The 20650-nt window shown below is 39.4% G+C and overlaps 2 protein-coding genes across 2 annotated transcripts; both read left to right on the top strand.

Annotated features, from left to right (window-relative positions):
• The first annotated feature begins 11014 nt into the window (after window positions 1–11014).
• Window positions 11015–13568, top strand: LOC102713725 (40S ribosomal protein S15). The gene is made up of 4 exons (XM_006650674.2): window positions 11015–11107; window positions 11213–11367; window positions 11465–11522; window positions 13104–13568. Exons 1-4 carry the CDS (start codon window positions 11105–11107, stop codon window positions 13350–13352), a joined length of 465 nt encoding a protein of 154 aa, XP_006650737.1. The 5' UTR covers window positions 11015–11104; the 3' UTR covers window positions 13353–13568.
• Window positions 13569–17604: 4036 nt separating this feature from the next.
• On the top strand, window positions 17605–20077 carry LOC102713453 (40S ribosomal protein S15). The gene is made up of 4 exons (XM_006650673.3): window positions 17605–17713; window positions 17811–17965; window positions 18061–18118; window positions 19633–20077. The coding sequence occupies exons 1-4, from the start codon at window positions 17711–17713 to the stop codon at window positions 19879–19881; spliced, it is 465 nt and encodes a 154-aa protein (XP_006650736.1). The 5' UTR covers window positions 17605–17710; the 3' UTR covers window positions 19882–20077.
• The last annotated feature ends 573 nt before the right edge of the window (window positions 20078–20650 follow it).

Genomic DNA, 20650 nt, shown 5'->3' with positions numbered 1-20650 from the left:
GATTTTTTTTTCTTCTTCTTCTTATTCTTTCTACTCCTGTGTCATCCCTACCATGTCGTTGGTCGTTATTCCCATTTGTTGCTGACGAAGAAGAGCAACGTAATTATAGCACCATATTTTAGCCTGAGATAATGAGTTGCTGGTCTGGTAGCTAGCTCCCTTGAGAGAAACCTGTCTAGCTTTGGTGTTCCTTTTGTGAGGGTCACTAGTTTTCTTCCATTCGGATTCAGAATTCAGTACCACCAGAAACAAAAATTACACGCTTGGTGAACCTCGTATGCACGTAAAGGCTACCGCACACGCGAATGCTAATGGACCATTCGAAGCACACATCGTCGCAGGCTCGCAGCTTGTCTGTGATCGTGCAAATTGAAGCTGCACGCTTCGATCCAAACGGTTATTTTTTTTTCTCGGACATGATGATTAAGCTATCCCCTGTGCTGCCCAGAAATGTTTAGCATGTACGTAGCTTATGTGTTGGTTGTTGGGTGTTTCATAAAAAAAATTATGAATAAAAACTTTATATACTTATTATTCGCAATATAAAATTAGGACAGTAAAATATACACCGCTTCACTTTATCGGCTGCCTTGCTGCCGTCCCTATCGAGGGTATTTAATTTTTTATCACTCTTACGAATGTTCATAACAGATTTACCACTGTGTCCACCTGTCATAGATTCATAAGAACATATATGTTATATACAGCGAGTGATAAATCTATTTGACTCGTAAGAGTGAAAAAAAAAAGTTAAATTTCCCTCGCTGTCGTGTTCATCGGACGTACTGCTGCTAGCCTGCTTTGCTAGCTACCCATGGCATGATGATGATGGTGTTATGTGTTGCGGTCGACGGCACTATCGTGCTCATGTGCTACATGTTTGCTGTGTTTGTGCGGCCTACGTACGCTGCTTACTTCTACAGCCTTGGATGTGACAGTGGATTAATTTGTGGTTTGTAGTCGAGGACATGCGATAGACTGGAAAAATGACGCAGTAAATTATCTGTCTTTTTTTTGGGTTACCACAAAGGTAGATCAATCCCATTTCGAGGATATCACAGGCTGTGCTTGCCAAAGTCGTCGTTTTTCTAACCATGGTTGTTAGCTTTGTGTACATGCATATCTCCAGATAATTAACCGCAAATACTATTATTGTGTACACAAATCGAAAAATTACTGAGGGAAAAAAAGAAACATTTCACACCGGCTTGGGCATCTGCAACGGGGGAATTGAAGCTAGTAAACTTGCCTAACGCTGACATGGCAGCGATCACATTATTGTGCAAATCGCCATCAATTTGCAGTTTTGCACACAAACGCTGGGATCATCAAAGGCATGCAGCGTTGGTCACGGTTATACGGAACAGAAATGGAGCTCTTTTTTTGGAAAGGTGAAATGGACTTTCAGGTGGATGTTTTGTTCTCTACCTTTTCCAGTTTTCCTCGACAAACATTGGAACGTATTGGAAAATTCTCTACAAATAGACGTGACTATACAAATACATAGTATTTAACTTCGGCCTTTCAGAAGTAATACATCCGTGTATTACAACATATCTAACGAGGATTGCATAGGCCCGTAAAGAAAAAAATATTTGTTTTCAAAGAAACTATTATTTGTGTTTTGTGAAAATGGTGTTTTTTACTTGACGTGTGATAGCGAAGAGGACAGATTATTGCAACTGAGATAGGTGGTGATATGTGTGTATAGCTGAACTAGGATACTCCTTTAAATCAACAGTATATAAAAAGAACAACATGATAGTTGATGATAAAAAAGAAATGGTTTTAACTCTTTTGGACTTGAATGAAAATCCTAGGACATTCTATGCTTTATCTCCAGAAGTACAAATAAGTCTTAATATTCCTTTCGTCGATGTATTGAATAGAAATGTTGCCGTTCATGCTCAACCACAACTAGGAGTGGATAACGAGCTAGCTTGGCTCGGTCTAGCTCGTTAAGATAACGAGCTGCCTCGGCTCGGCTCGTTATCATAACGAGCTAAAAACCTAACTCAGCTCGGCTTGTTATAAAGCTCGAGCTGTCTCGTTAGGTTCGTGAGCCAATGCATAAAAAGTTAACCTAAACAATTTTCAATAGATTATACAATCTAAGTTTTAGTTCAAACATGTAAATCATATGAAATTGTATCTAAATATTAAAGTTTGAACCAACAATCACATGATGAACTTATGAAGTACCGAACACATGCATTCCTGGGTGGAATCGACGAACGACAGCGAATCACGTGTCTTTGGTCTAACTCGTTAAGGCTCGTAAGCAGCTCATGAGCCAACTCGAGCTGGCTCGTTATCTCTAACGAGCTAAAATGCCAGCTCGGCTCGTTAGAAAAATAAAATGAGTCGAGTCGGGCTCGACTCGAGTTTGTCACGAATCGAGCGAGCTAACGAGCCACGAGCTTTCTGTCTACCCCTAATCACAACATATTGAACTTAAGAACGATTTAGTTGAGCATATTTGGCAAGGGTTTAGTAAGAAAAAAATGGTCATCCACATGCTTGATTATTTTCCTTTTTGTTACTTTTGAATAATAACCATGTAATTTTCTTTTTTATCATTCAAACAAGAATCATGCAATTTTATTTTTATTTTTATTTTGAATAATGATAATGTAATGTCCTGATATGGATTCATACCATGAATAATTTTCTTGTCGTTATTAATGTTGCAAGTCTCTATAATTTTATTTCTACAGGTGTTTTTGTCTTTCATTGCACCATTAGCCTGTGTGTATATGTATGTGTACTGGATATATGTAGTTACGTGTAGATCTTAATCTAATAGGTTACAGCCTTTGTATTTAAATAAGTAACACATTTTGATTAAGCAGTCCAGAATGCCATAAAGAGATGGCCTCCCTTGACCGCTTCATTCTGTTAGACCAAAACTAGTGTACATAAAAATAGTGTATATATAGCCTAATTAACCCCTCATTGTATACACTATCTCATGTGTTGTATCAATATGACGTGGAAGAAAATTGTAACATCCTCGAAATTTTAGGATAAAATTTTTGTGAAATATTTTAAGTTGTTGTTCTTTGTTTTTATCACGTTGGAGCTCTTAAAACTCATTCCATTTCTTTTATCCTTTCCTTTCGCCGCAATCCACCTAAATCTCCGCCATCAATTCAAATTCATCTGTAATTAACAATTACCCGATTCCCACCATTTATCCTAGAGATCAATGTCAATTTATTTTCTTTAGCCAATATCTGCTTATTAAGTTCATACCATAAAATTCCGGTGTTCATATAAATTTTATTTAAAGTCATACCGATATCCAAAAATTCTAGACTTGTTTATTTAATTTTGTATTATTTGATTTATATCCAAAGTCTCCACATCAAATCTCTATTTAAATTTCACCCATTCAAATTCCAAAGTCCTCATATTAATTTATTTACTATCTAAAACTGTCCTAAATAATCTAAATTTATTCCAATTATTAAAATTTGTTACCTGGAGGGTTCCACCGAATCCTAGCGAATCGCTGTTGCATTCGCTTATCCGAATTCATTCCATAAATCTCTAAAATTATATATCTTATATATCTTGATCCGAAATCTATTTTTTCTCTTCCCCTACCGACCTTTTTTTCGGATCAGTTAAAATCAATATATATATTTTAATATTCTTCCTTTCAGCCTAAACCCGCGCGGACCAGTCGGAACCGAGTCGGTCCGAGCCAGCTAGTCCATCCCAGCACCTCCACCGCGCACAGCTCCCCAATCAACCGACATAACTAGCGTCGTCTTCATCTCTATCATCGGCGTCGCTAGAAACTGCAACCGACGTTGGCATCGTCGTCATCCATATCATCTCCTCTCGCCACGTACTAATCCACTCATGTCGTAACCGACGTACTCGAACCAACTCAAAGCCGCCGCGGCTGCCCCCGTCGCCTGATCCAGGCCGCCACCGCCAGCCCGGCAGGCCGCCTCCTGGTTGCTGCCACCGAGGGGAGCGCGACCCCCTCCGCCTCCCGCTGCCGACGTCGCTTTCCCCGGCCAGAACCAGCCTCCCACGCAGCCGGCGCCCATCCATCCCATGGCCACCGCTCCCTGTGAAGAGAAAGAAAAGAACGAGAGAGAGAAGGAAAAGAACGACAGTGAAAGGAAGAAGAAAGAGAAGAGAGAGAAAATATTGATTTTCCTATTCGAAAATAATTCCAAAATTCCCCTTTTCCCTTTAAATCAATTTGACCATCAGTTTAACCTCCAATTCCAAATTCGAGACCTATTCTAGACTCCTTGTATTATTTTCAAGTCCAATGAAACCGCTTTCATCACCATCCAAGATTCCGAAATCATAATCCTAATTTTGATCCTATGGTTCACTATTCATTAGTACTGGCGAAACCACTCGAAATCAATTTGACCTTTGACTCGATGTATTATTATTTGGTTAGTCACTCTGCTACACTGAATAATTATGCCGTCAAATCCAGAGTTTATCCTAACATATCGACGATGTTTGAAGCATCGATCTCCTACATCATTTCTTTCCATTTGACTTTAGTTAATTTCTAAATTCTTTTATTCCTATAAGTTAAGCCTTCCACAATTCGAACTATTGATTTAATTCAATAGTTTAGTAGCTTACCAACGTTATTTTCTAACCTAATCATCCACTTATTCTATCGCGCCACATATAAACATAACATAACCATCCCACCACATAATTCTAGCTTCCACTATTATCAATCGCTATTATAAGCCCTAAACCATATCTGTCCGAACTTCCAATCCTAACCTTATTCTTCGAAACAACTAAAGCCTATTCAAATCTACCCATCCTTCAATTTTCCATAATATCCCTTCAAACCATCACTTCAAGCTGGCATATGATCATGGTATCACAAACTCATACAGTAACCCGGTTATTGATATTTTCCTGAATCCAAGTTTGTGTTGTTTACCACAAAATAACCTCATTTGACCTATTGTTTTCTTTTTCGACACAATACAACATAATATTTCTCATATATAGTTTAAGCTATCATTCCTATCCAATGGCTTAGAAAGTTCTAACCTTCAACCAGCTATTGTCTATTCATATTATCTTTCATCTGAATCAACCCTTGCCTCAAGTTATACTCGATCTTTATCATGTAGTATTTAAATCAATCTCGCAATATGCAGAGCCACATAAATCATAGCATAATATCGTGGTTTCTTTTACTTCTAATCCATATTATACATCATTCCAACTCAAATCATAACCATCTAGGTATACCTCCTAGCCCTCGATCAGTTTAAAAGTCTTCTGAATCCCTCCCATTTCCTATCCAGCTATTATCTTTTTCTAGCTCCAGCTTGAGTTGTTATTTTATTGTTTATTTATAGCTTTTAGTTTTATAGTTTTGTTTATTGTTGGTTCTTGTGTGCATGCGCTAGATAGTATGGAAAAAAGTTTATCAAGTCACCGCAGGAGCTGATGTGGACCTAGATGGCTACGTTGAAGCTCCTAGAAAACCACATATTGCAAGGCAAGTCATTAATCTATCATTGATCAACTTGAGAAATAAGTAGAGAACCACTTAGTTATTTTATGTATTATTTATTTGTAAAGTTATTTTGGTGTACCATTATTTTCAAATAATCTTATTACATTAGTTATTGCCCTATACTTAATTCATTATTATTTTCAATACCATAAACTACCACATCTTGTTTCCTGATAACCTAGGTATAGGTTATATGCATCAGACTAATACTGTAGTGGGTAATACCACCAAAACCCCGTATAAAATGTGTTTTGATATGAATCACTCGTTTGGAGTAATATGGAGGTTAATTCTGAGTAAAGATGATATTTTGAATAATTTTCTTATGCCATGTGAAGTGATGTAATTACGTCCATCCTCATGATCGAGATATTCGAACTTAGCGTATGCTGCTTCAGTGAATTGATGATCTGCAGCCTATCTGTGTATATGGCAATATCGGTCTTAGGTGTGTACTGGCCACTGAGTATTGGTGAGAATTGTTGAGTGAGGGTGCTGCGTGTACCTAGGGTACTGTGTATATCCAAGAGAGGTCAGGAGGAGCTGATGTGCCTCTGAGACGCTCAATAGTAGGTGGAAGTTGTGGCGGGTTGGAACACACCCCCTTCGTGTTCGGGACGGGGCCAATAGCCACAAGATCTTTTAACCCGCTAGGTGGATCTTAGATGAGCTTGGGGCAGTATTACATTATGTTATTTACAGCCTTGCAAACTGTGGATATCGTGCGGGTAAAGGTGGGCAGACACTGCAGAGTCGTACAATATTCGAATACACCGTGCTCCCGGTTAATGGAGATACGTCATAGGGTGATTCCTATTCTCATGGTATGAGTACTCTTTTATAATTAAAATGTGGATTTGAAAATGATGAGAATAATGGTGATTTAATATTACTATTGTTTTAAAGTATCGTTTTATACCTTTTTATGAATTAAATGTTTATGAAAGTATGACAAAACTATTAATGATAGGCTTGTTATCGAACTCCTTTGATGAACCTTATTCCTTTGTACTCCTTGCATATATTATACTTGTTTATTTATGGTTTTGGCTTGTTGGGTACTTTTGTACTCACCCCTTGCATAAAATGTGGCTTAGAAGAGCAGGTCTTCATCAAGGTTGTTTGCTTTAGGGTCGCTTCCTTCGCTCGAGCTTGCCTGTGGTGTTGTTGGGTCTTCTGCTTGCTATCTGGTTGTTTTTTTGAAAAGCTAGGCCGACGTGCCATATTTCCGCTGCTAAGTAAGTATAATTCGCTGAGCTTATGCTTTCATACCTTTTCTGTGTGTAACTGCATCCTGGTCAGTTACACCTCCACAAAAATTAAATACACCGTTGTCTCGACCATTGAACATGTCCTCATATATCCATGACAATCTACAGAGCATCTCATCTGGCATGTTTTTCTTTTCTGCTTTTTGTTCGTCTCGATCATACATACATACATACATACATATATATATATATATATATATATATATATATATATATATATATATATATATATATATATATATATATATATATATATATATATATATATATATACACACACCGTATCGTTGCCTCGCTGATCTCTTTTTATCGGCTGCTGACGAAGAACAAAGTACTGAGACAATCGATAATAGACAGTGACGATGAGACTGCTGCTAGCAGCTCGAGAAATCTGTTCATTTGCTTTTCTCCATGTGATGGTTACGGGATCAGTACAGGATTTAATTACATACCTAACACTTCGTGGTCCGAATTAACTGCACATAAGCTGAGACGGAGCTACATAATAATCATCAGGGTAAGCCGATTTTAATGACCTGCGATAAAATCTTTTGTTATATTGTTTAGATAGTTAAGATATACTAAAAATTATGTAGGATCGGACATCGGTAATTCCGATTAAGTCCCTGCACATAAAGCTCTTGCACACGCCATGTCAACTGGCCACTCGAGTCTGTGAGCAGAATGTATGTAGATCGAATCGAGCAACCGATGCTGCAGGCTTTCATCGAAAGAGTATTTTTCTCTGTCTTTTTCCACGGAGGAGGCCGCTTTTAGGGTCCATGAGCAGTAGCCAACATGATGATTAAGCTCGCAGAAATGTTTGTCCTGTTGCTAGATTTACTCGTAGTATCTGGAATAAACTTGATGTTTACTCAATTGCATTATATATATCTGAACCTGACGCTACGACCATTTCAAAATACAAATATTTGGAGAAGAGAACCATCGCACCGTCCATGTCGTGTTTATTGGACTGCTTATAGTCGATCACGCGATAAAGTGGAAAGGACACAACAATCCCTTTCTTACCAAGGTTAACTACTTGTGTGTTTGGGGTACTACATTATGCGGTTTCTGCTGTGACTAGCAGAAGTCATCCTTTCTAAGCATGATTCTTAACCATGCACATTCAGCTCGATAACCGTCGATACCAAATGCCACAAATCGAAAACCTCTTTGGGCATACACACACTACTAAAAATCTGTTTTTCCAAATATCCCTTATTACTTCATCCGTGTTATAATGTGACTTTTTAGTCTTGTCTAAATTTATATGGATGGTAATTAATATATATATATATATTATATACATTCATCAATTAATGATTTTTATCCGGAAGAGTTTGAATTCAACAGGTAATCGTGAAGATCAAGGCATGACAGCGTAAATTTATCTATTAATTAGATTTAGTTATGATGTTTATTTTATCTCTAAAAGACTAGAGTCCGATTGGGACTTGTTTGTTTGCTTTTATCTATTAAAAACCGTGTAGTATCGAATAGGGATTAGAGTTAGAGTCCAAATATAACTTGTTTGTTATTTTGTTTTATCTATTAGAAGTCATGTGTTGTGTCCGACATGGACTACTATCCATCCAAGGGTATAAATATGTATGCTCTGGGTCATTGTAAATCATCTACTTCTCAATATAGATCAATTACTTTCGGCGCATTGCCACCCTCTTCACCGTGGTTTCAACACCGGCGGAACTTGACACCTGATGCGGGGCTGCATCGTATCGATCTCCGGTGGAGGGGCAAGTCTTACGTTCTGTTGGCCAAGGTAATCGTATTAGCTAGATTAGAATTGTCTTGGTTCGGTCCGATCTTCTAATTTGGTTGTGCGATTGTTAGTTATCATATCAGTTCCAGCTTAGATCATTTTCGTGTCTTGAGTTGATCTGGTCAACCACTTTGGACGATCTACGTTGGTTTGATATTTGCTATTTGACATATTCAATCTAATACTGTATCGACTTGGTTCGATCTAGTAGATTGCGTTTATCAGATGGTTTATATCAGATTAATGTATTTTGCTCATTGTTTTATTGAAGTACCAGCCGATAAGTTATCGGTCATCGGCTTGACAACAATTTAGATCTATTTAGTATCTATCCTGACATTGCTAGACATAATCTTGAACTGTCTCAGTTTGGTCCGATCTTCTATGATTATTCTTAACAATGTGAGCTAGATATTTTATTGATCTTGGTCGTTTGTCAGTCGTTTATAGCCGATGATTTTTGAAGATCTACATGCTTATCATATTTACATCAATAGAGTAGTTGATTGCCTTACTGCATTATTTTTATACCAATGGCTGGATTTATTTAGATCGATAATTATTTTATGTTACATCGGCTTATGAGAATTACATGCAAATTGGTTTTAGCCGATCGTAACATATGATTCATTGTTTATGTCTGTTTCTATTGAGTTTCTAGCCGATCCAAGCTTTCAATGGCCGATTGTCTTGCCTATCGGCAAACGCTGCTACATCAACATCCAATAGAATGGATATTTTGTCATATATCGGCTCGATAGCCGATCGGCTTGTTTTACTATTTATATTGTCAGTTGCAGGATCAAACTGACTGGCACACCCCCGCACCTTCTAAGAATTTAGGTCCTGCACTGAAGCATTCTGAGAAATGACTCACAATACTTCATATGTGACACGTCGGATCACATTTTGACATCAACACTAGAATATCGGACTTTCGGATATCAGCTTGCAAGAGACGATATAGAAGGAGAGGGCGAGAGAGAATAAGATGAAGATCCATCCTTCTTTGAGAAGCTCCAGCCCAATACTGACGAATAAAGCAATAATGAAGTCTACACCGTCCGTTTCATATCGTAAGACGTTTTAATTATACACAGATTCATTTATACTTCATTGTATATTATTTATCCGTCCATTTCATATCGTAAGACGTTTTAATTATACACAGATTCATTTATACTTCATTGTATATTATTTATATATGTCTTGCGAAATTGAGGTAGCACTAGACAACATTTCCAGCGAGGAGCGAGGAAGTGAGAGTGACGGATGCTAAACCGTCGCCCTGGACTGTCCAGTGAAAGGACGTGGTTTTCACCAGCTTAATGCCTAAATTTTTCATTTTTTAAAAAATAAAAACCGAACTTACAAATCATGGATATCTCTCCAAGCATCTACTTCCACCGTTCCACGTTATTCACACCCATGACGTAATATCCAATGCTTTATCATCTACTATAATACCAGATTTGGAACGATAGGGTTTATTTAGTACACATGAATTCAACTGGGATTACACTGTTTCATACAAATTTCGCTTATCCTGCTATCCAAAATAAAAATTATTCTGCATACCGCGAAGCAGAGTTTGAATCTGCTGGTATTGTCAAACTAGGGTCGCACTCCTTTCCTGCTAGGAAGTAATCGGATTTGATGGTAATCCATCCGTTTGTAGTATCTTAAAGTACGTACTTGGCTGACGCGACTGTGTCCCAGTCAGCAAAGAAAACTATGTTTTTTTTTTCTCTTCAAAAATTCTCCAATAAAAAGCCAAAGTCCACGCAACGCCGCTGACCATGACCAGAATGACCACCACGTTGCAGTCTTGCAGCGATTTTTTTGAGTTTTGAATTTTATTCATTAAATAATTTATAAATTTAATTTATCATTTAAAAAATTCACAAAACTAACCTCTTACTGCTCTCTAAGAGAACGGAAAGGTGACGTGGCAAACGACCAATCGATCGTCCCAGGAGGGGACGGTAACCACTAAGCCAATATAATACTTATAATTAAATAATTATATATATTATACATATATGTATCAAAGCGTGGTTTAATCAAAAAATTCCCGGCGACACGACAAATTTTACATTTAGCCCCTTACTAAGGGCAGTAATGGGCTAAACGTAAAATTCACCATGCCGCCATTGCCAGCCGTCCCTCGCGGTTGAGTAACCATTTGTCACGTCACTTTTCCGTCCTCTAGGGCGGCAGAAGGTTAGTTTTGTGATTTTTTGAATTGCAAAATTAAATTTGTAAATTATTAATAAATAAAATTAAAAAATTCGCTTGCAGCTGGGCTGTCCAACGGAAGGAGGCCCACATCCCAGTGTTAGTTGGGCCGGCCCACAGGCCAGAAACCACTCGCGTCGCATCACCATTACTATATAAGCTTCCGGGAGCTCTCCTCCCAAACCCTAACCGTCGTCGCCGCCGCCTCCTCCTCCTCCGAGCAGCTTGCGCCTCCGACCCTTCGTCTCGAGCTCCACCTCTCCACCACCCCCTTCCACCATGGTGAGCGCTTGCCTCTCCCAGAACCCTAGCCGCCGCCTCTCGTTCATTCGCTCCTGACGCCCGACCCCGCGTGGTGGCGGTGGTGTATTTTTGTTTTGGTCGCAGGCGGACGTCGATGTCGAGACGGAGGTGGCCGCGGCCGGGCAGCCGAAGAAGAGGACGTTCCGCAAGTACAGCTACCGCGGCGTGGACCTCGACGCGCTCCTCGACATGTCCACCGACGACCTCGTCCAGCTCTTCCCCGCTCGCGCCCGCAGAAGGTATCGTCGTCGGGATGCTGCAATCCTTCCTGGTTGATTGGTTGGGTCGCTTTGATCTGATCTGATGTGATGTGTTGGTTCTGTTTGGTTTGGTTAGGTTCCAGAGGGGCCTGAAGAGGAAGCCCATGGCTCTCATCAAGAAGCTGCGCAAGGCGGTGAGTGCTGATTTACGTTTGGTTATCTGTTCTGATTTGATGTAAAATTGTTAATGCGAAACCTATGCAGATCTTATATGTAGCTATTCATCCCGCTGCTCTATATCTATATTATGGATGCTATGGGAATAACTTGATTGTGCTCTCCTTTAGATTTCGTGTTGTAGTGCTACCGCTCTCTGAAGAGTTTGGAGTAGTTATTTGCCATGTCTTTGGATTCGCTGTTAGAATTTAGCAATGAGTAAAAGGAGACCACTGAAATTTTACATCATTTTGTTGCATGTTTTGATGTGCCATTCATATACGTTTATGTGTTCCCAGTAGACGCATTGACATTAGTTTGTATTTGTGTATTTGCACTGGAAGTGTTGAAATCACCTACATGGTTTATTTCAATGCTTTTGATATCTATCTGTGGCTTGTTTTTGTCACAAACTGAATTTTTTACCTAGCTCTTAATGGCAGTGTTGCTCTGGTGTCTGCAAGATGCAATATGTTGTGACATGGGTCTTGTGTTTTTGTTAACATGTTGTTTCAATTGGAATTTTATGTTTTGTCTCTGTGCCTCAATTTTGGAGTAATTCAGTTTTTCGTAGTGGTACTATTGGTTCATGTGTATTGTTTTCAAAATCAATTGTTCTGCCTTGTCTGCTTGATTTTGTCGTTCAGTTAGCATTGTTTAGATTCTGGCTGGAATCTTCTAATCCCTGAACTTTTTAGTTCTGAAAAATGATAGTTGGCGGCCCATTATTTTAGTAGGTAATACACTTCATTTGGCCGTATTTTGATAGTACTGTCGTTAGGCTGTCAGTTTCTCTGAGTTCAGAAGATTCTTTGCAATGAGTTATTTATTTGTCTTTTATGGGTATGTTTGCTAGAATGTTATTTTTCGTTGGTAGATTCTAAAATTTCATCCATTCCGCTAAATGATACTACTAATTTAGCAAGCTCAGGCCCTTGCTCTGTGGCATTGCCATTGTTCAGTGAAGCATCTGGATGAAGCTTGTATGAGGGTGTTCTGTATTTGATTCTGTATACAAGCAAAATGCCCATGCTTTGCCATGGGTAATAGAAAACACATCATATTATGCAATAGATAAAATATGCTACTAACTCCATCTCAAAATAGAAAAACCTAGTTCTGAAGTAATCATGTCTTACTACTAGGATATGTCTAACCCAGTCCTAGTTTTTTTTGTTTAGAGACAGACGGAGTAGTATCCTCTTTGCCTTTTTGAGTATATGGCATCCACTAGTATGAACTAAATAGTAGGGTATTCTGTAATATAAACTGCCAGGTAGTGGTGGGATGGCAGATTCACTGCCACACCACTAGTCACTGGTACCTTTCAAAGGAGATACTATCATATGGGGTGTGCTATATTTATTCTGCTGGTGTATTCGTTTTTTGTTCTCCAATTTTCTTTCCTTTAACAGGACCTGTTCATATGTTATCTTGTCTTTTGCATACAATCTTCTTGCTCTTTATCTTCACTTGGCACGCACAGCCCATTCATTTAGTTTCTGTTTTTGTCTAGTAGCTTACTCATCATGTGTTTCTTGTGAAATTCTTGCAAACAGAAAAAGGATGCACCTGCTGGTGAGAAGCCTGAGCCTGTGAGGACTCACCTCAGGAACATGATCATTGTGCCTGAGATGATCGGAAGCATCGTCGGTGTCTACAATGGCAAGACCTTCAACCAGGTTGAGATTAAGCCTGAGATGATTGGCCACTACCTCGCAGAGTTCTCCATCTCGTACAAGCCAGTCAAGCACGGTAGGCCCGGTATTGGTGCCACCCACTCTTCACGGTTTATCCCTCTCAAATGAGAGATCATGCTCTGCATCTGTTTGCGCTTCTAGCGTGTAGCTTGTGCCGTCAAACCTGGAACTCCAAAATACCTTATTATTAGTTTGTCTACCGAGCAGTCGCTTTTTGAACTTTTTCCCTGAGATTTTGAAGTTATATCGGGACATGCTATTTCTCGGCAATCATTCTCAGATGAACCTACTCGCCCTTGATTTTTGCTAGCATGTTCTTATTCCCATCCATGAGCTTCTGTCAAGAAAAGGTTAGATTCCGATTTCTTGGCCTCGTGATTGTACAGGCCTACAGGGTCGCAAAAGTTTAAGAACAACACGTTCAATTATACACTCGAAAACATAATGAAACTAAAAGGTTTGGTCTTGGCGGCCGCCGGTGCCACAACAACCTTATCTTGCATGTTTGGTCTCGCCGCCGTCGCCGGGGACGGCTGTGGGTGATGCTCGCCTGTCGTTTGGGACAACTGTCGTGTGAGTGCCCTCCGTATACCTCTCGACCAAGGTACAACTTGGCTAGATTCACTTCATCTAAAGCATGTTCATCATCTTGTATCGATTGCCATACCCCTCGTGATCGACAACCTCACCGATGGATATCGCCTTTTATGGAGGTGTGGCACAAGAGCCCCATCACACCTAGGCCTGCTTTTGGCGTGGTTGTTAGCAGACGCGAAAACAAGGTAATAGATTAGTATATAATTAATTAATTATTAATTATAAAAATAATAGAAAATAGATTAATCTGAATTTTTAAAACAACTTACCTATAGGAAATATTCGTAAAAAACATACCGCTTAGTAGTTCGGAAGGTGTGCGTGCGGAAAATGAGAAAATATAAGGTTACTTAGGCTAGTTTCAATGCATGTTTCATGGGGGTGTTATGCTCATTAAATAGGATACCAGGCAAATGAACGCGGCCCTAGCCAAATATGCTTACCACACATGACCTATCTAACTGCCTGATGTGGACTATCATGGTATGTCTTTCCAACTAAGTCGTTGACTTCACGCTCACAGCCACCTTATGCCACAGTTCGCCATTACCATCCGTGCAGCTTGACCCTATCTCAACTAGCTAGATTTGGACACAACCCTAGAGGGCACTCGATCCACCCAGGCAGTCAACCTTGGGTTGGTAGGGTGCCACCCAGCACTATATCCTCTCCAACAGGCCTCCAATGCAACGCCTACCTATATGCAATAGTTGTCGCTCTTTGGTATACTGCCTGAGATCTATTGGGCTCATGCCATCATTGTTGAAGTAATGTCATTACTATCCTTGTGACCATATAGGTTTCTAGCCATTGGCTCAAGAAATGAGGAGCTGGGGAGAAGGGAGGAAGAGGGGCCACCGGCATGAGCTCATTGCTGCTCAAGTCACTCAAGAGCGACAAAGGGTCCCTACTCAAACCGTTTGTTCATTGTTTTGCAGGTCGTGAGGGCCCCATATGAGGGCAGGGATCCACCGGGGTCGGGATCGGAAAAGGAGTTAGCCCTGTTTTCATTGTTGAGGCCTGAGCCAGAGAAGGAGTTCGGAGTCGAGGTCAAGACCGTTTTTATCCAATCCGGTCCCCGATCCGCTTTATTGCCAACCGAAGTCACCATATATTACTAGCAGCCCTCTCCATATGTGCCCCTCTTAGTCGAAGTAGAGTTGTCCATAGATTACCATGGACCAACCCACGCCCATCGTCGTTAAAACACGCGCAGTTTGCAAATGACACGTCAAGAGTTATGTTATTAATTGCCAACAGGCAAAGTAGCCTGCTAACCTGCACCAATATACGTGACATCAGCGCGTCTCGTAGAAACGGATGGCCTTAGCAGGATGACACAAGTTAGACTCTGAGGTTATCCCACACAGTTTGATGTGAAGCTAGATAATTTATGTAAAGTTAGATTTAACATATAACTCTAAAATTTTAATTTTATATATACCACCATATATAAAAGTATATTTAGATTTGATATACAACTCTTATATTCTATTAATCTATATAGGTTTGGATTTCAGTGTCACAACTATATCGATAAATCTTTAGTGTTATAACCTAGACCTACCATGATTTAGTGGGTAAGATTTTTTTTCTTGAATTAATGTGGCACTTTCTAGCCTTCCACAGATATGGTGGCTTACTTTCGATAACTTCACACATAGGCAGATATAATATACAACTCTTAGCTTGTATTTTTATAAGATTTGGATTTCATATACAACTTTTAGATTCAATTACTATAAGTTTAGATTAGATTTCGTATATAGCTTTTATATTCTATTATACAAATATAATTGTATTTTGTATATAATTCTATATCGTTATAATCTATCGTGACCTAACTGTTACGATTTTTGCTTAGATTAACGTTGTAATTTTCCTCCGGCGTGAATGTGATGACTATTTTAAGATTTTATATATATATATATATATATTCTCGAGGAGTAAAGGGTCGAGGTTAGTGCCACACGCCGCCACCGATTCACCGATGTTCTATCGCTGCTCCCTACACCGGTGTCATCTCCCTGGCCGTCGCCCGTCATCCATTATCAATCCTGCTCGATCTCCTCCTCCGTCCACCTTGTTGTGTTTGTTCAGCTTCTTGTTGGATAAACTCATAAACCTTTATACTCCCTCCGTTCGTAAATATGAACTCCCTCCGTTCGTAAATATGAACGCTGTTGATTTTTTTATACATGTTTGACTATTTATTTTATTAAAAAATTTACATAATTATTAATTATGTTTATATCATTTGATTTATTGTTAAATGTGCTTTTATGCATATATATAACTTTATATATTTGATAATTTTTTTAAAATAAGATAAATAGTCAAACATGTATAAAAAAAATCAATGACGTTAAATATTTAGAGACGGAGGTACTATTTATAAGGTGACAGAGGTCCATGGATAGCCGATAGCATCACCGGTGAAGTTGAGTGGAGATTAACGGAAGAAGAGAACAACTTTTTTCATATCTCGAGTTTATTTATCGATGTCATCTACCGAGCATCTTATCTCATCTGAACATGGGATATCTATTTTTTTGCTCCTCTTTGTGTCTATCATATCGTTTCTCTCTTTTTATTTTTAATATTTTTATTTATAAATATGTTGTTTTGTTTTTTTAAAGCTAAGCGACCATGTTTGCAAATTGCATTATATATATCAGAATCTAATAGCAAAAGGCAGTACTGCTTGGTTTCGCATGGGGAAAAGAACCAATGCACCAGGGGGAATTTAACTATTTATCACTTTTACGAGTGACTTTAACTATTTGTCACTACCATATATCTATGACACGTGGACCTGTACCTACTTGTCATTGACACATTAGTTAATTGTCACTTATAAGAGTGGCAAATGGTTAGCTTTCCCTCGGTTAACTTGCTCTCGTCCATGTCGTGTTCATGGGACTGCTCATAGCCAAGATTATCAGCAAACTAGTTCTCAGACAACACATGGGTCATGGACACACATAAGTTGCCACGTGTTGAACTTGTTTGGCCAAAGCAAAACATCCTGTAATCCGTTGAAGACTTGAAGTTGCAGAGAGTTCATTCACTGAATATTTGATCTAGGCCAGTTGGAGTTGCGTACTGACAAAAAAATATGAAGTAGTCGATCAAGGTAGGTATGGAGAGGTCATATTTGATATCTTGGACCAATTGAGAAATGTTGCAGAGTTTGATAGCACTCGTATTTTCGCTTATGTTTATAAGTTAAAATTTAAAATTTTAATTTTTAATTTAAAGTTGATTTTGAGTATTTTATTATAACTTAGTCTTCAATATTAAATTTTAAATTATTAATAACACGTATATAGAATTTTATTTATAATTTATCATTTGTCTACCGATATATCGTTTGATTTTTCACGAACAAACCAAAGATCCCACCCACGAATATGCCGGTATTGTCAAACTAGGGTCGCACTTTTTTTCTGCTATGAAGTAACCTGATTTGATGGCAATCCATCCGTTTATACAGTATCTTAAAATAGTTTAGTGAGCTGACGCGGCTGTCCAGTGAGCAAAGCAAACCATTCATTTCTCTTTTCAAAAATTCTCCAATAAAAAGCCAAAGTCAACGCAACGCCGCTGACCATGATCCGAACGAGATCGTTCACTCTGGGCCCACTTTGCAGGCTTGCAGCTGGCCTGTCGAACGGAGGCCCACACCCAGTGTTAAATGGGCCGGCCCACGGGCCAGAAACCTCTCGCGTCACATCGTTACCACTATATAAGCTTCCGGGAGCTCTCCTCCCAAACCCTACCCGCCGCCGCCGCCGCCGTCTCCTCCGAGCAGCTCGCGCCTCCTACCCTTCGTCTCGAGCTCCACCTCTCCACCACCCCCTTCCACCATGGTGAGCGCTTGCCTCTCCCGGAACCCTAGCCGCCGCCACTCGGTCAATCGCTCCTGACGTCTGAACTCGCGTGGTGTGTTTTTTGTTTTGGTCGCAGGCGGACGTCGATGTCGAGACGGAGGTGGCCGCGGCCGGGCAGCCGAAGAAGAGGACGTTCCGCAAGTACAGCTACCGCGGCGTGGACCTCGACGCGCTCCTCGACATGTCCACCGACGACCTCGTCCAGCTCTTCCCCGCTCGCGCCCGCAGAAGGTATCGTTGTCGGGATGCTGCAATCCTTCCTGGTTGTTTCGTTGGGTCGCTTTGATCTGATCTGATCTGATGTGTTTTGGTGTTGGTTTGGTTAGGTTCCAGAGGGGCCTGAAGAGGAAGCCCATGGCTCTCATCAAGAAGCTGCGCAAGGCGGTGAGTGCTGATTTACGTTTAGTAGTTATCTGTTCGGATTATCTGTTCTGATTTGATGTAAAATTGTAAAATGCGAAACCTATGCAGATCTCATATGTTGCTATTCATCCTGCTGCTCTATATTTATATCATAGGTCTTTTGGTAATAAATTGATTGTGCTGCCCTTTAGATTTCGTGTTTAAATACTGCACTCACTCAAATGAATGCTGTGATGTGTAGGCATTTAGGTTTTACAATTCAATGCAAATTTACCACCAGAACAGTAGTGTTGATGCAGTCTAAAGAGGATGGAGTTGTTATTTGCCATGCCTTTGGATTCGCTGTTTGCTCTTAGCAATGCATAAATGGATAATACTGAAATTTACATCATCTTCTTGCATGTATTTATGTGTCATTCATATACATTTATGCATTTCCAGTAGACACATTTACATCATTTTGTATTTGTGTATTTCCACTGGAAAAGTTGAAATCTTGGCCATGGTTTATTTCATTGCTTATGATATCTAACTATAGTTTGTTTTGTCTTAATGGAATTGTCTTAATGAAATCTTGGCCATGGTATTTATGTTTATGTTAACAGGTTGTTTCAGTTGAATTTTTATGTTCAGTATCTGTGCGTCAATTTTGGAGTAATACAGTTTTTCATAGTGGTACTATTTGTTCATGTGTATTGTTTTCAAAATCAATTGTTGTGGTTCTGCTTGACTTTTTAAGACCATTGTTTTAGTAGAAAAAACGCTCTATTTGGCTGTATTTTGATAGTACTGTCGTTAGTCTGTAGGTTTCTCTGAGGCCAGAAGATTCTTTGCAATGTTTTATTTATTTGTTTACAATCAATATAAGAACTGTTGCCTTTTTTGGTATGTTTGCTAGAATGTTATTTCTCGCTGGTAGATTCTAAGATTTCATGCATTCTGCTAAATGATACTACCAATTTAGCAAACTCAGGCGCTTGCTCTGTGGCATTGCCATTGTTCAGCGAAGCATCTGGATATAGCTTGTATGAGTGTGATATATTTTATTTTACAAGCAAAATGCCCATGCTTTGCGATGGGTAATAGAAAACTTATTATAACGCGCTGTTACTCCATCTCAAAATAGAAAAACTTGGACTGAATTAATCATATCCTACCTCTTTATTGTTTTGAGATGGAGGGAGTAGTATCACCTCTTTGCTTATTTTGCTTATTTGAGTATATGGTATCCACTTGTTTGAACCTAACATTAGGGTATTCCATAATATATCCAAAAAGGGGTCAATTTGTATAAACTGCAAAATAGTTGTGCAGTGGCAGATTGACTGCCACACCACTAGTCACTTAAGGCTTTCATGGGGTGTGCTATATTGATCTGCTACTGTATTCTTTTTTGTTCTCCAATTTTCTTTGCTTTTACAGGCAACTGTCTTGCTCTTTATCTTCACTTGGCTTGCACATCTCATTCACTAAGTTACTGTTTTTGTCTAGTAGCTTGCTCGTCATGTTCAATCTTGTAAAATTCTTGCAAACAGAAAAAGGATGCACCTGCTGGTGAGAAGCCTGAGCCTGTTAGGACTCACCTCAGGAACATGATCATTGTGCCTGAGATGATCGGAAGCATCGTCGGTGTCTACAATGGAAAGACCTTCAACCAGGTTGAGATTAAGCCTGAGATGATTGGCCACTACCTCGCAGAGTTCTCCATCTCGTACAAGCCAGTCAAGCACGGTAGGCCTGGTATTGGTGCCACCCACTCTTCCCGGTTTATCCCTCTCAAGTGAGAGATCATACTCTGCACCTGTTTGCATTTCCAGTATGTAGCTTGAGTCGTCAAACCTGGAACTCCAAAATACCTTATTATTAGTGTGTCCACCGAGCAGCCACCTTTCGAAGTTTTCTTAATCTGATGTTATTTCCCTGAGATTTTGAAGTTATATCGAAACATGCTATTTCTCTTGCAATCTTTCACCGGTGAACCTACTAGCGCTTGTGATTTTTCTAAGTATGTTCTCATTCCCATCCATGATGTTCGGTTGCTGGTATGACCAATTTTGTCGAGCAAAGATCAAATTCAGATTTCTCTGCGTCGCCTCGTGGTTCTACAGGACTGCAGGATCGCAAAATTTCAAGAATAACACGTTCAATTATACACTGGTTACAAACTGAAAGTTTAGTGTTTCAGTTGAATACATAAAATGATGGCCATTTTTAATTCTCCAGAAAACATAACCTGAAGGCCCATTTCCAATTGTCCATAATTAGCAGTTTGCATCAACGCATAAAAAACTGGAAGGGTAAAGGATCTAAGCTAAATAAACAACATTGAGCGTAGAACGCATCGATAAACCATATTACGGTGTGCATGCTCGTAGTATTATCAACGGTAGAATTGTTCAGCCTGGAAGGAGATTTGAGCTTGCTAGAGATAACATGAGCACACACAGATTTTCAGTTAAACAAACAAGCAGGAATATTTAAGATTTGAGCCTGGCTGAAATAATTGTTTGCCAGCTACAAATTGATAAACTAATTTGCACGAGTGCACATGCT

Source organism: Oryza brachyantha, chromosome 3, assembly GCF_000231095.2.
Source record: "Oryza brachyantha chromosome 3, ObraRS2, whole genome shotgun sequence".
Classification (NCBI taxonomy): Eukaryota; Viridiplantae; Streptophyta; class Magnoliopsida; order Poales; family Poaceae; genus Oryza; species Oryza brachyantha.
The sequence above is the reverse complement of the archived record's forward strand: the minus strand, read 5'-3'. Positions and strand labels throughout refer to the sequence as shown.

Bases quoted from the DNA above. Each gene is read 5' to 3' on its own strand.
- LOC102713725 (XM_006650674.2), top strand. The intron at 11,368-11,464 runs GTATCGTCGTCG...TGGTTTGGTTAG, and splicing joins CCCGCTCGCGCCCGCAGAAG to GTTCCAGAGGGGCCTGAAGA. The intron at 11,523-13,103 runs GTGAGTGCTGAT...TCTTGCAAACAG, and splicing joins TCAAGAAGCTGCGCAAGGCG to AAAAAGGATGCACCTGCTGG.
- LOC102713453 (XM_006650673.3), top strand. The intron at 17,966-18,060 runs GTATCGTTGTCG...TGGTTTGGTTAG, and splicing joins CCCGCTCGCGCCCGCAGAAG to GTTCCAGAGGGGCCTGAAGA. The intron at 18,119-19,632 runs GTGAGTGCTGAT...TCTTGCAAACAG, and splicing joins TCAAGAAGCTGCGCAAGGCG to AAAAAGGATGCACCTGCTGG.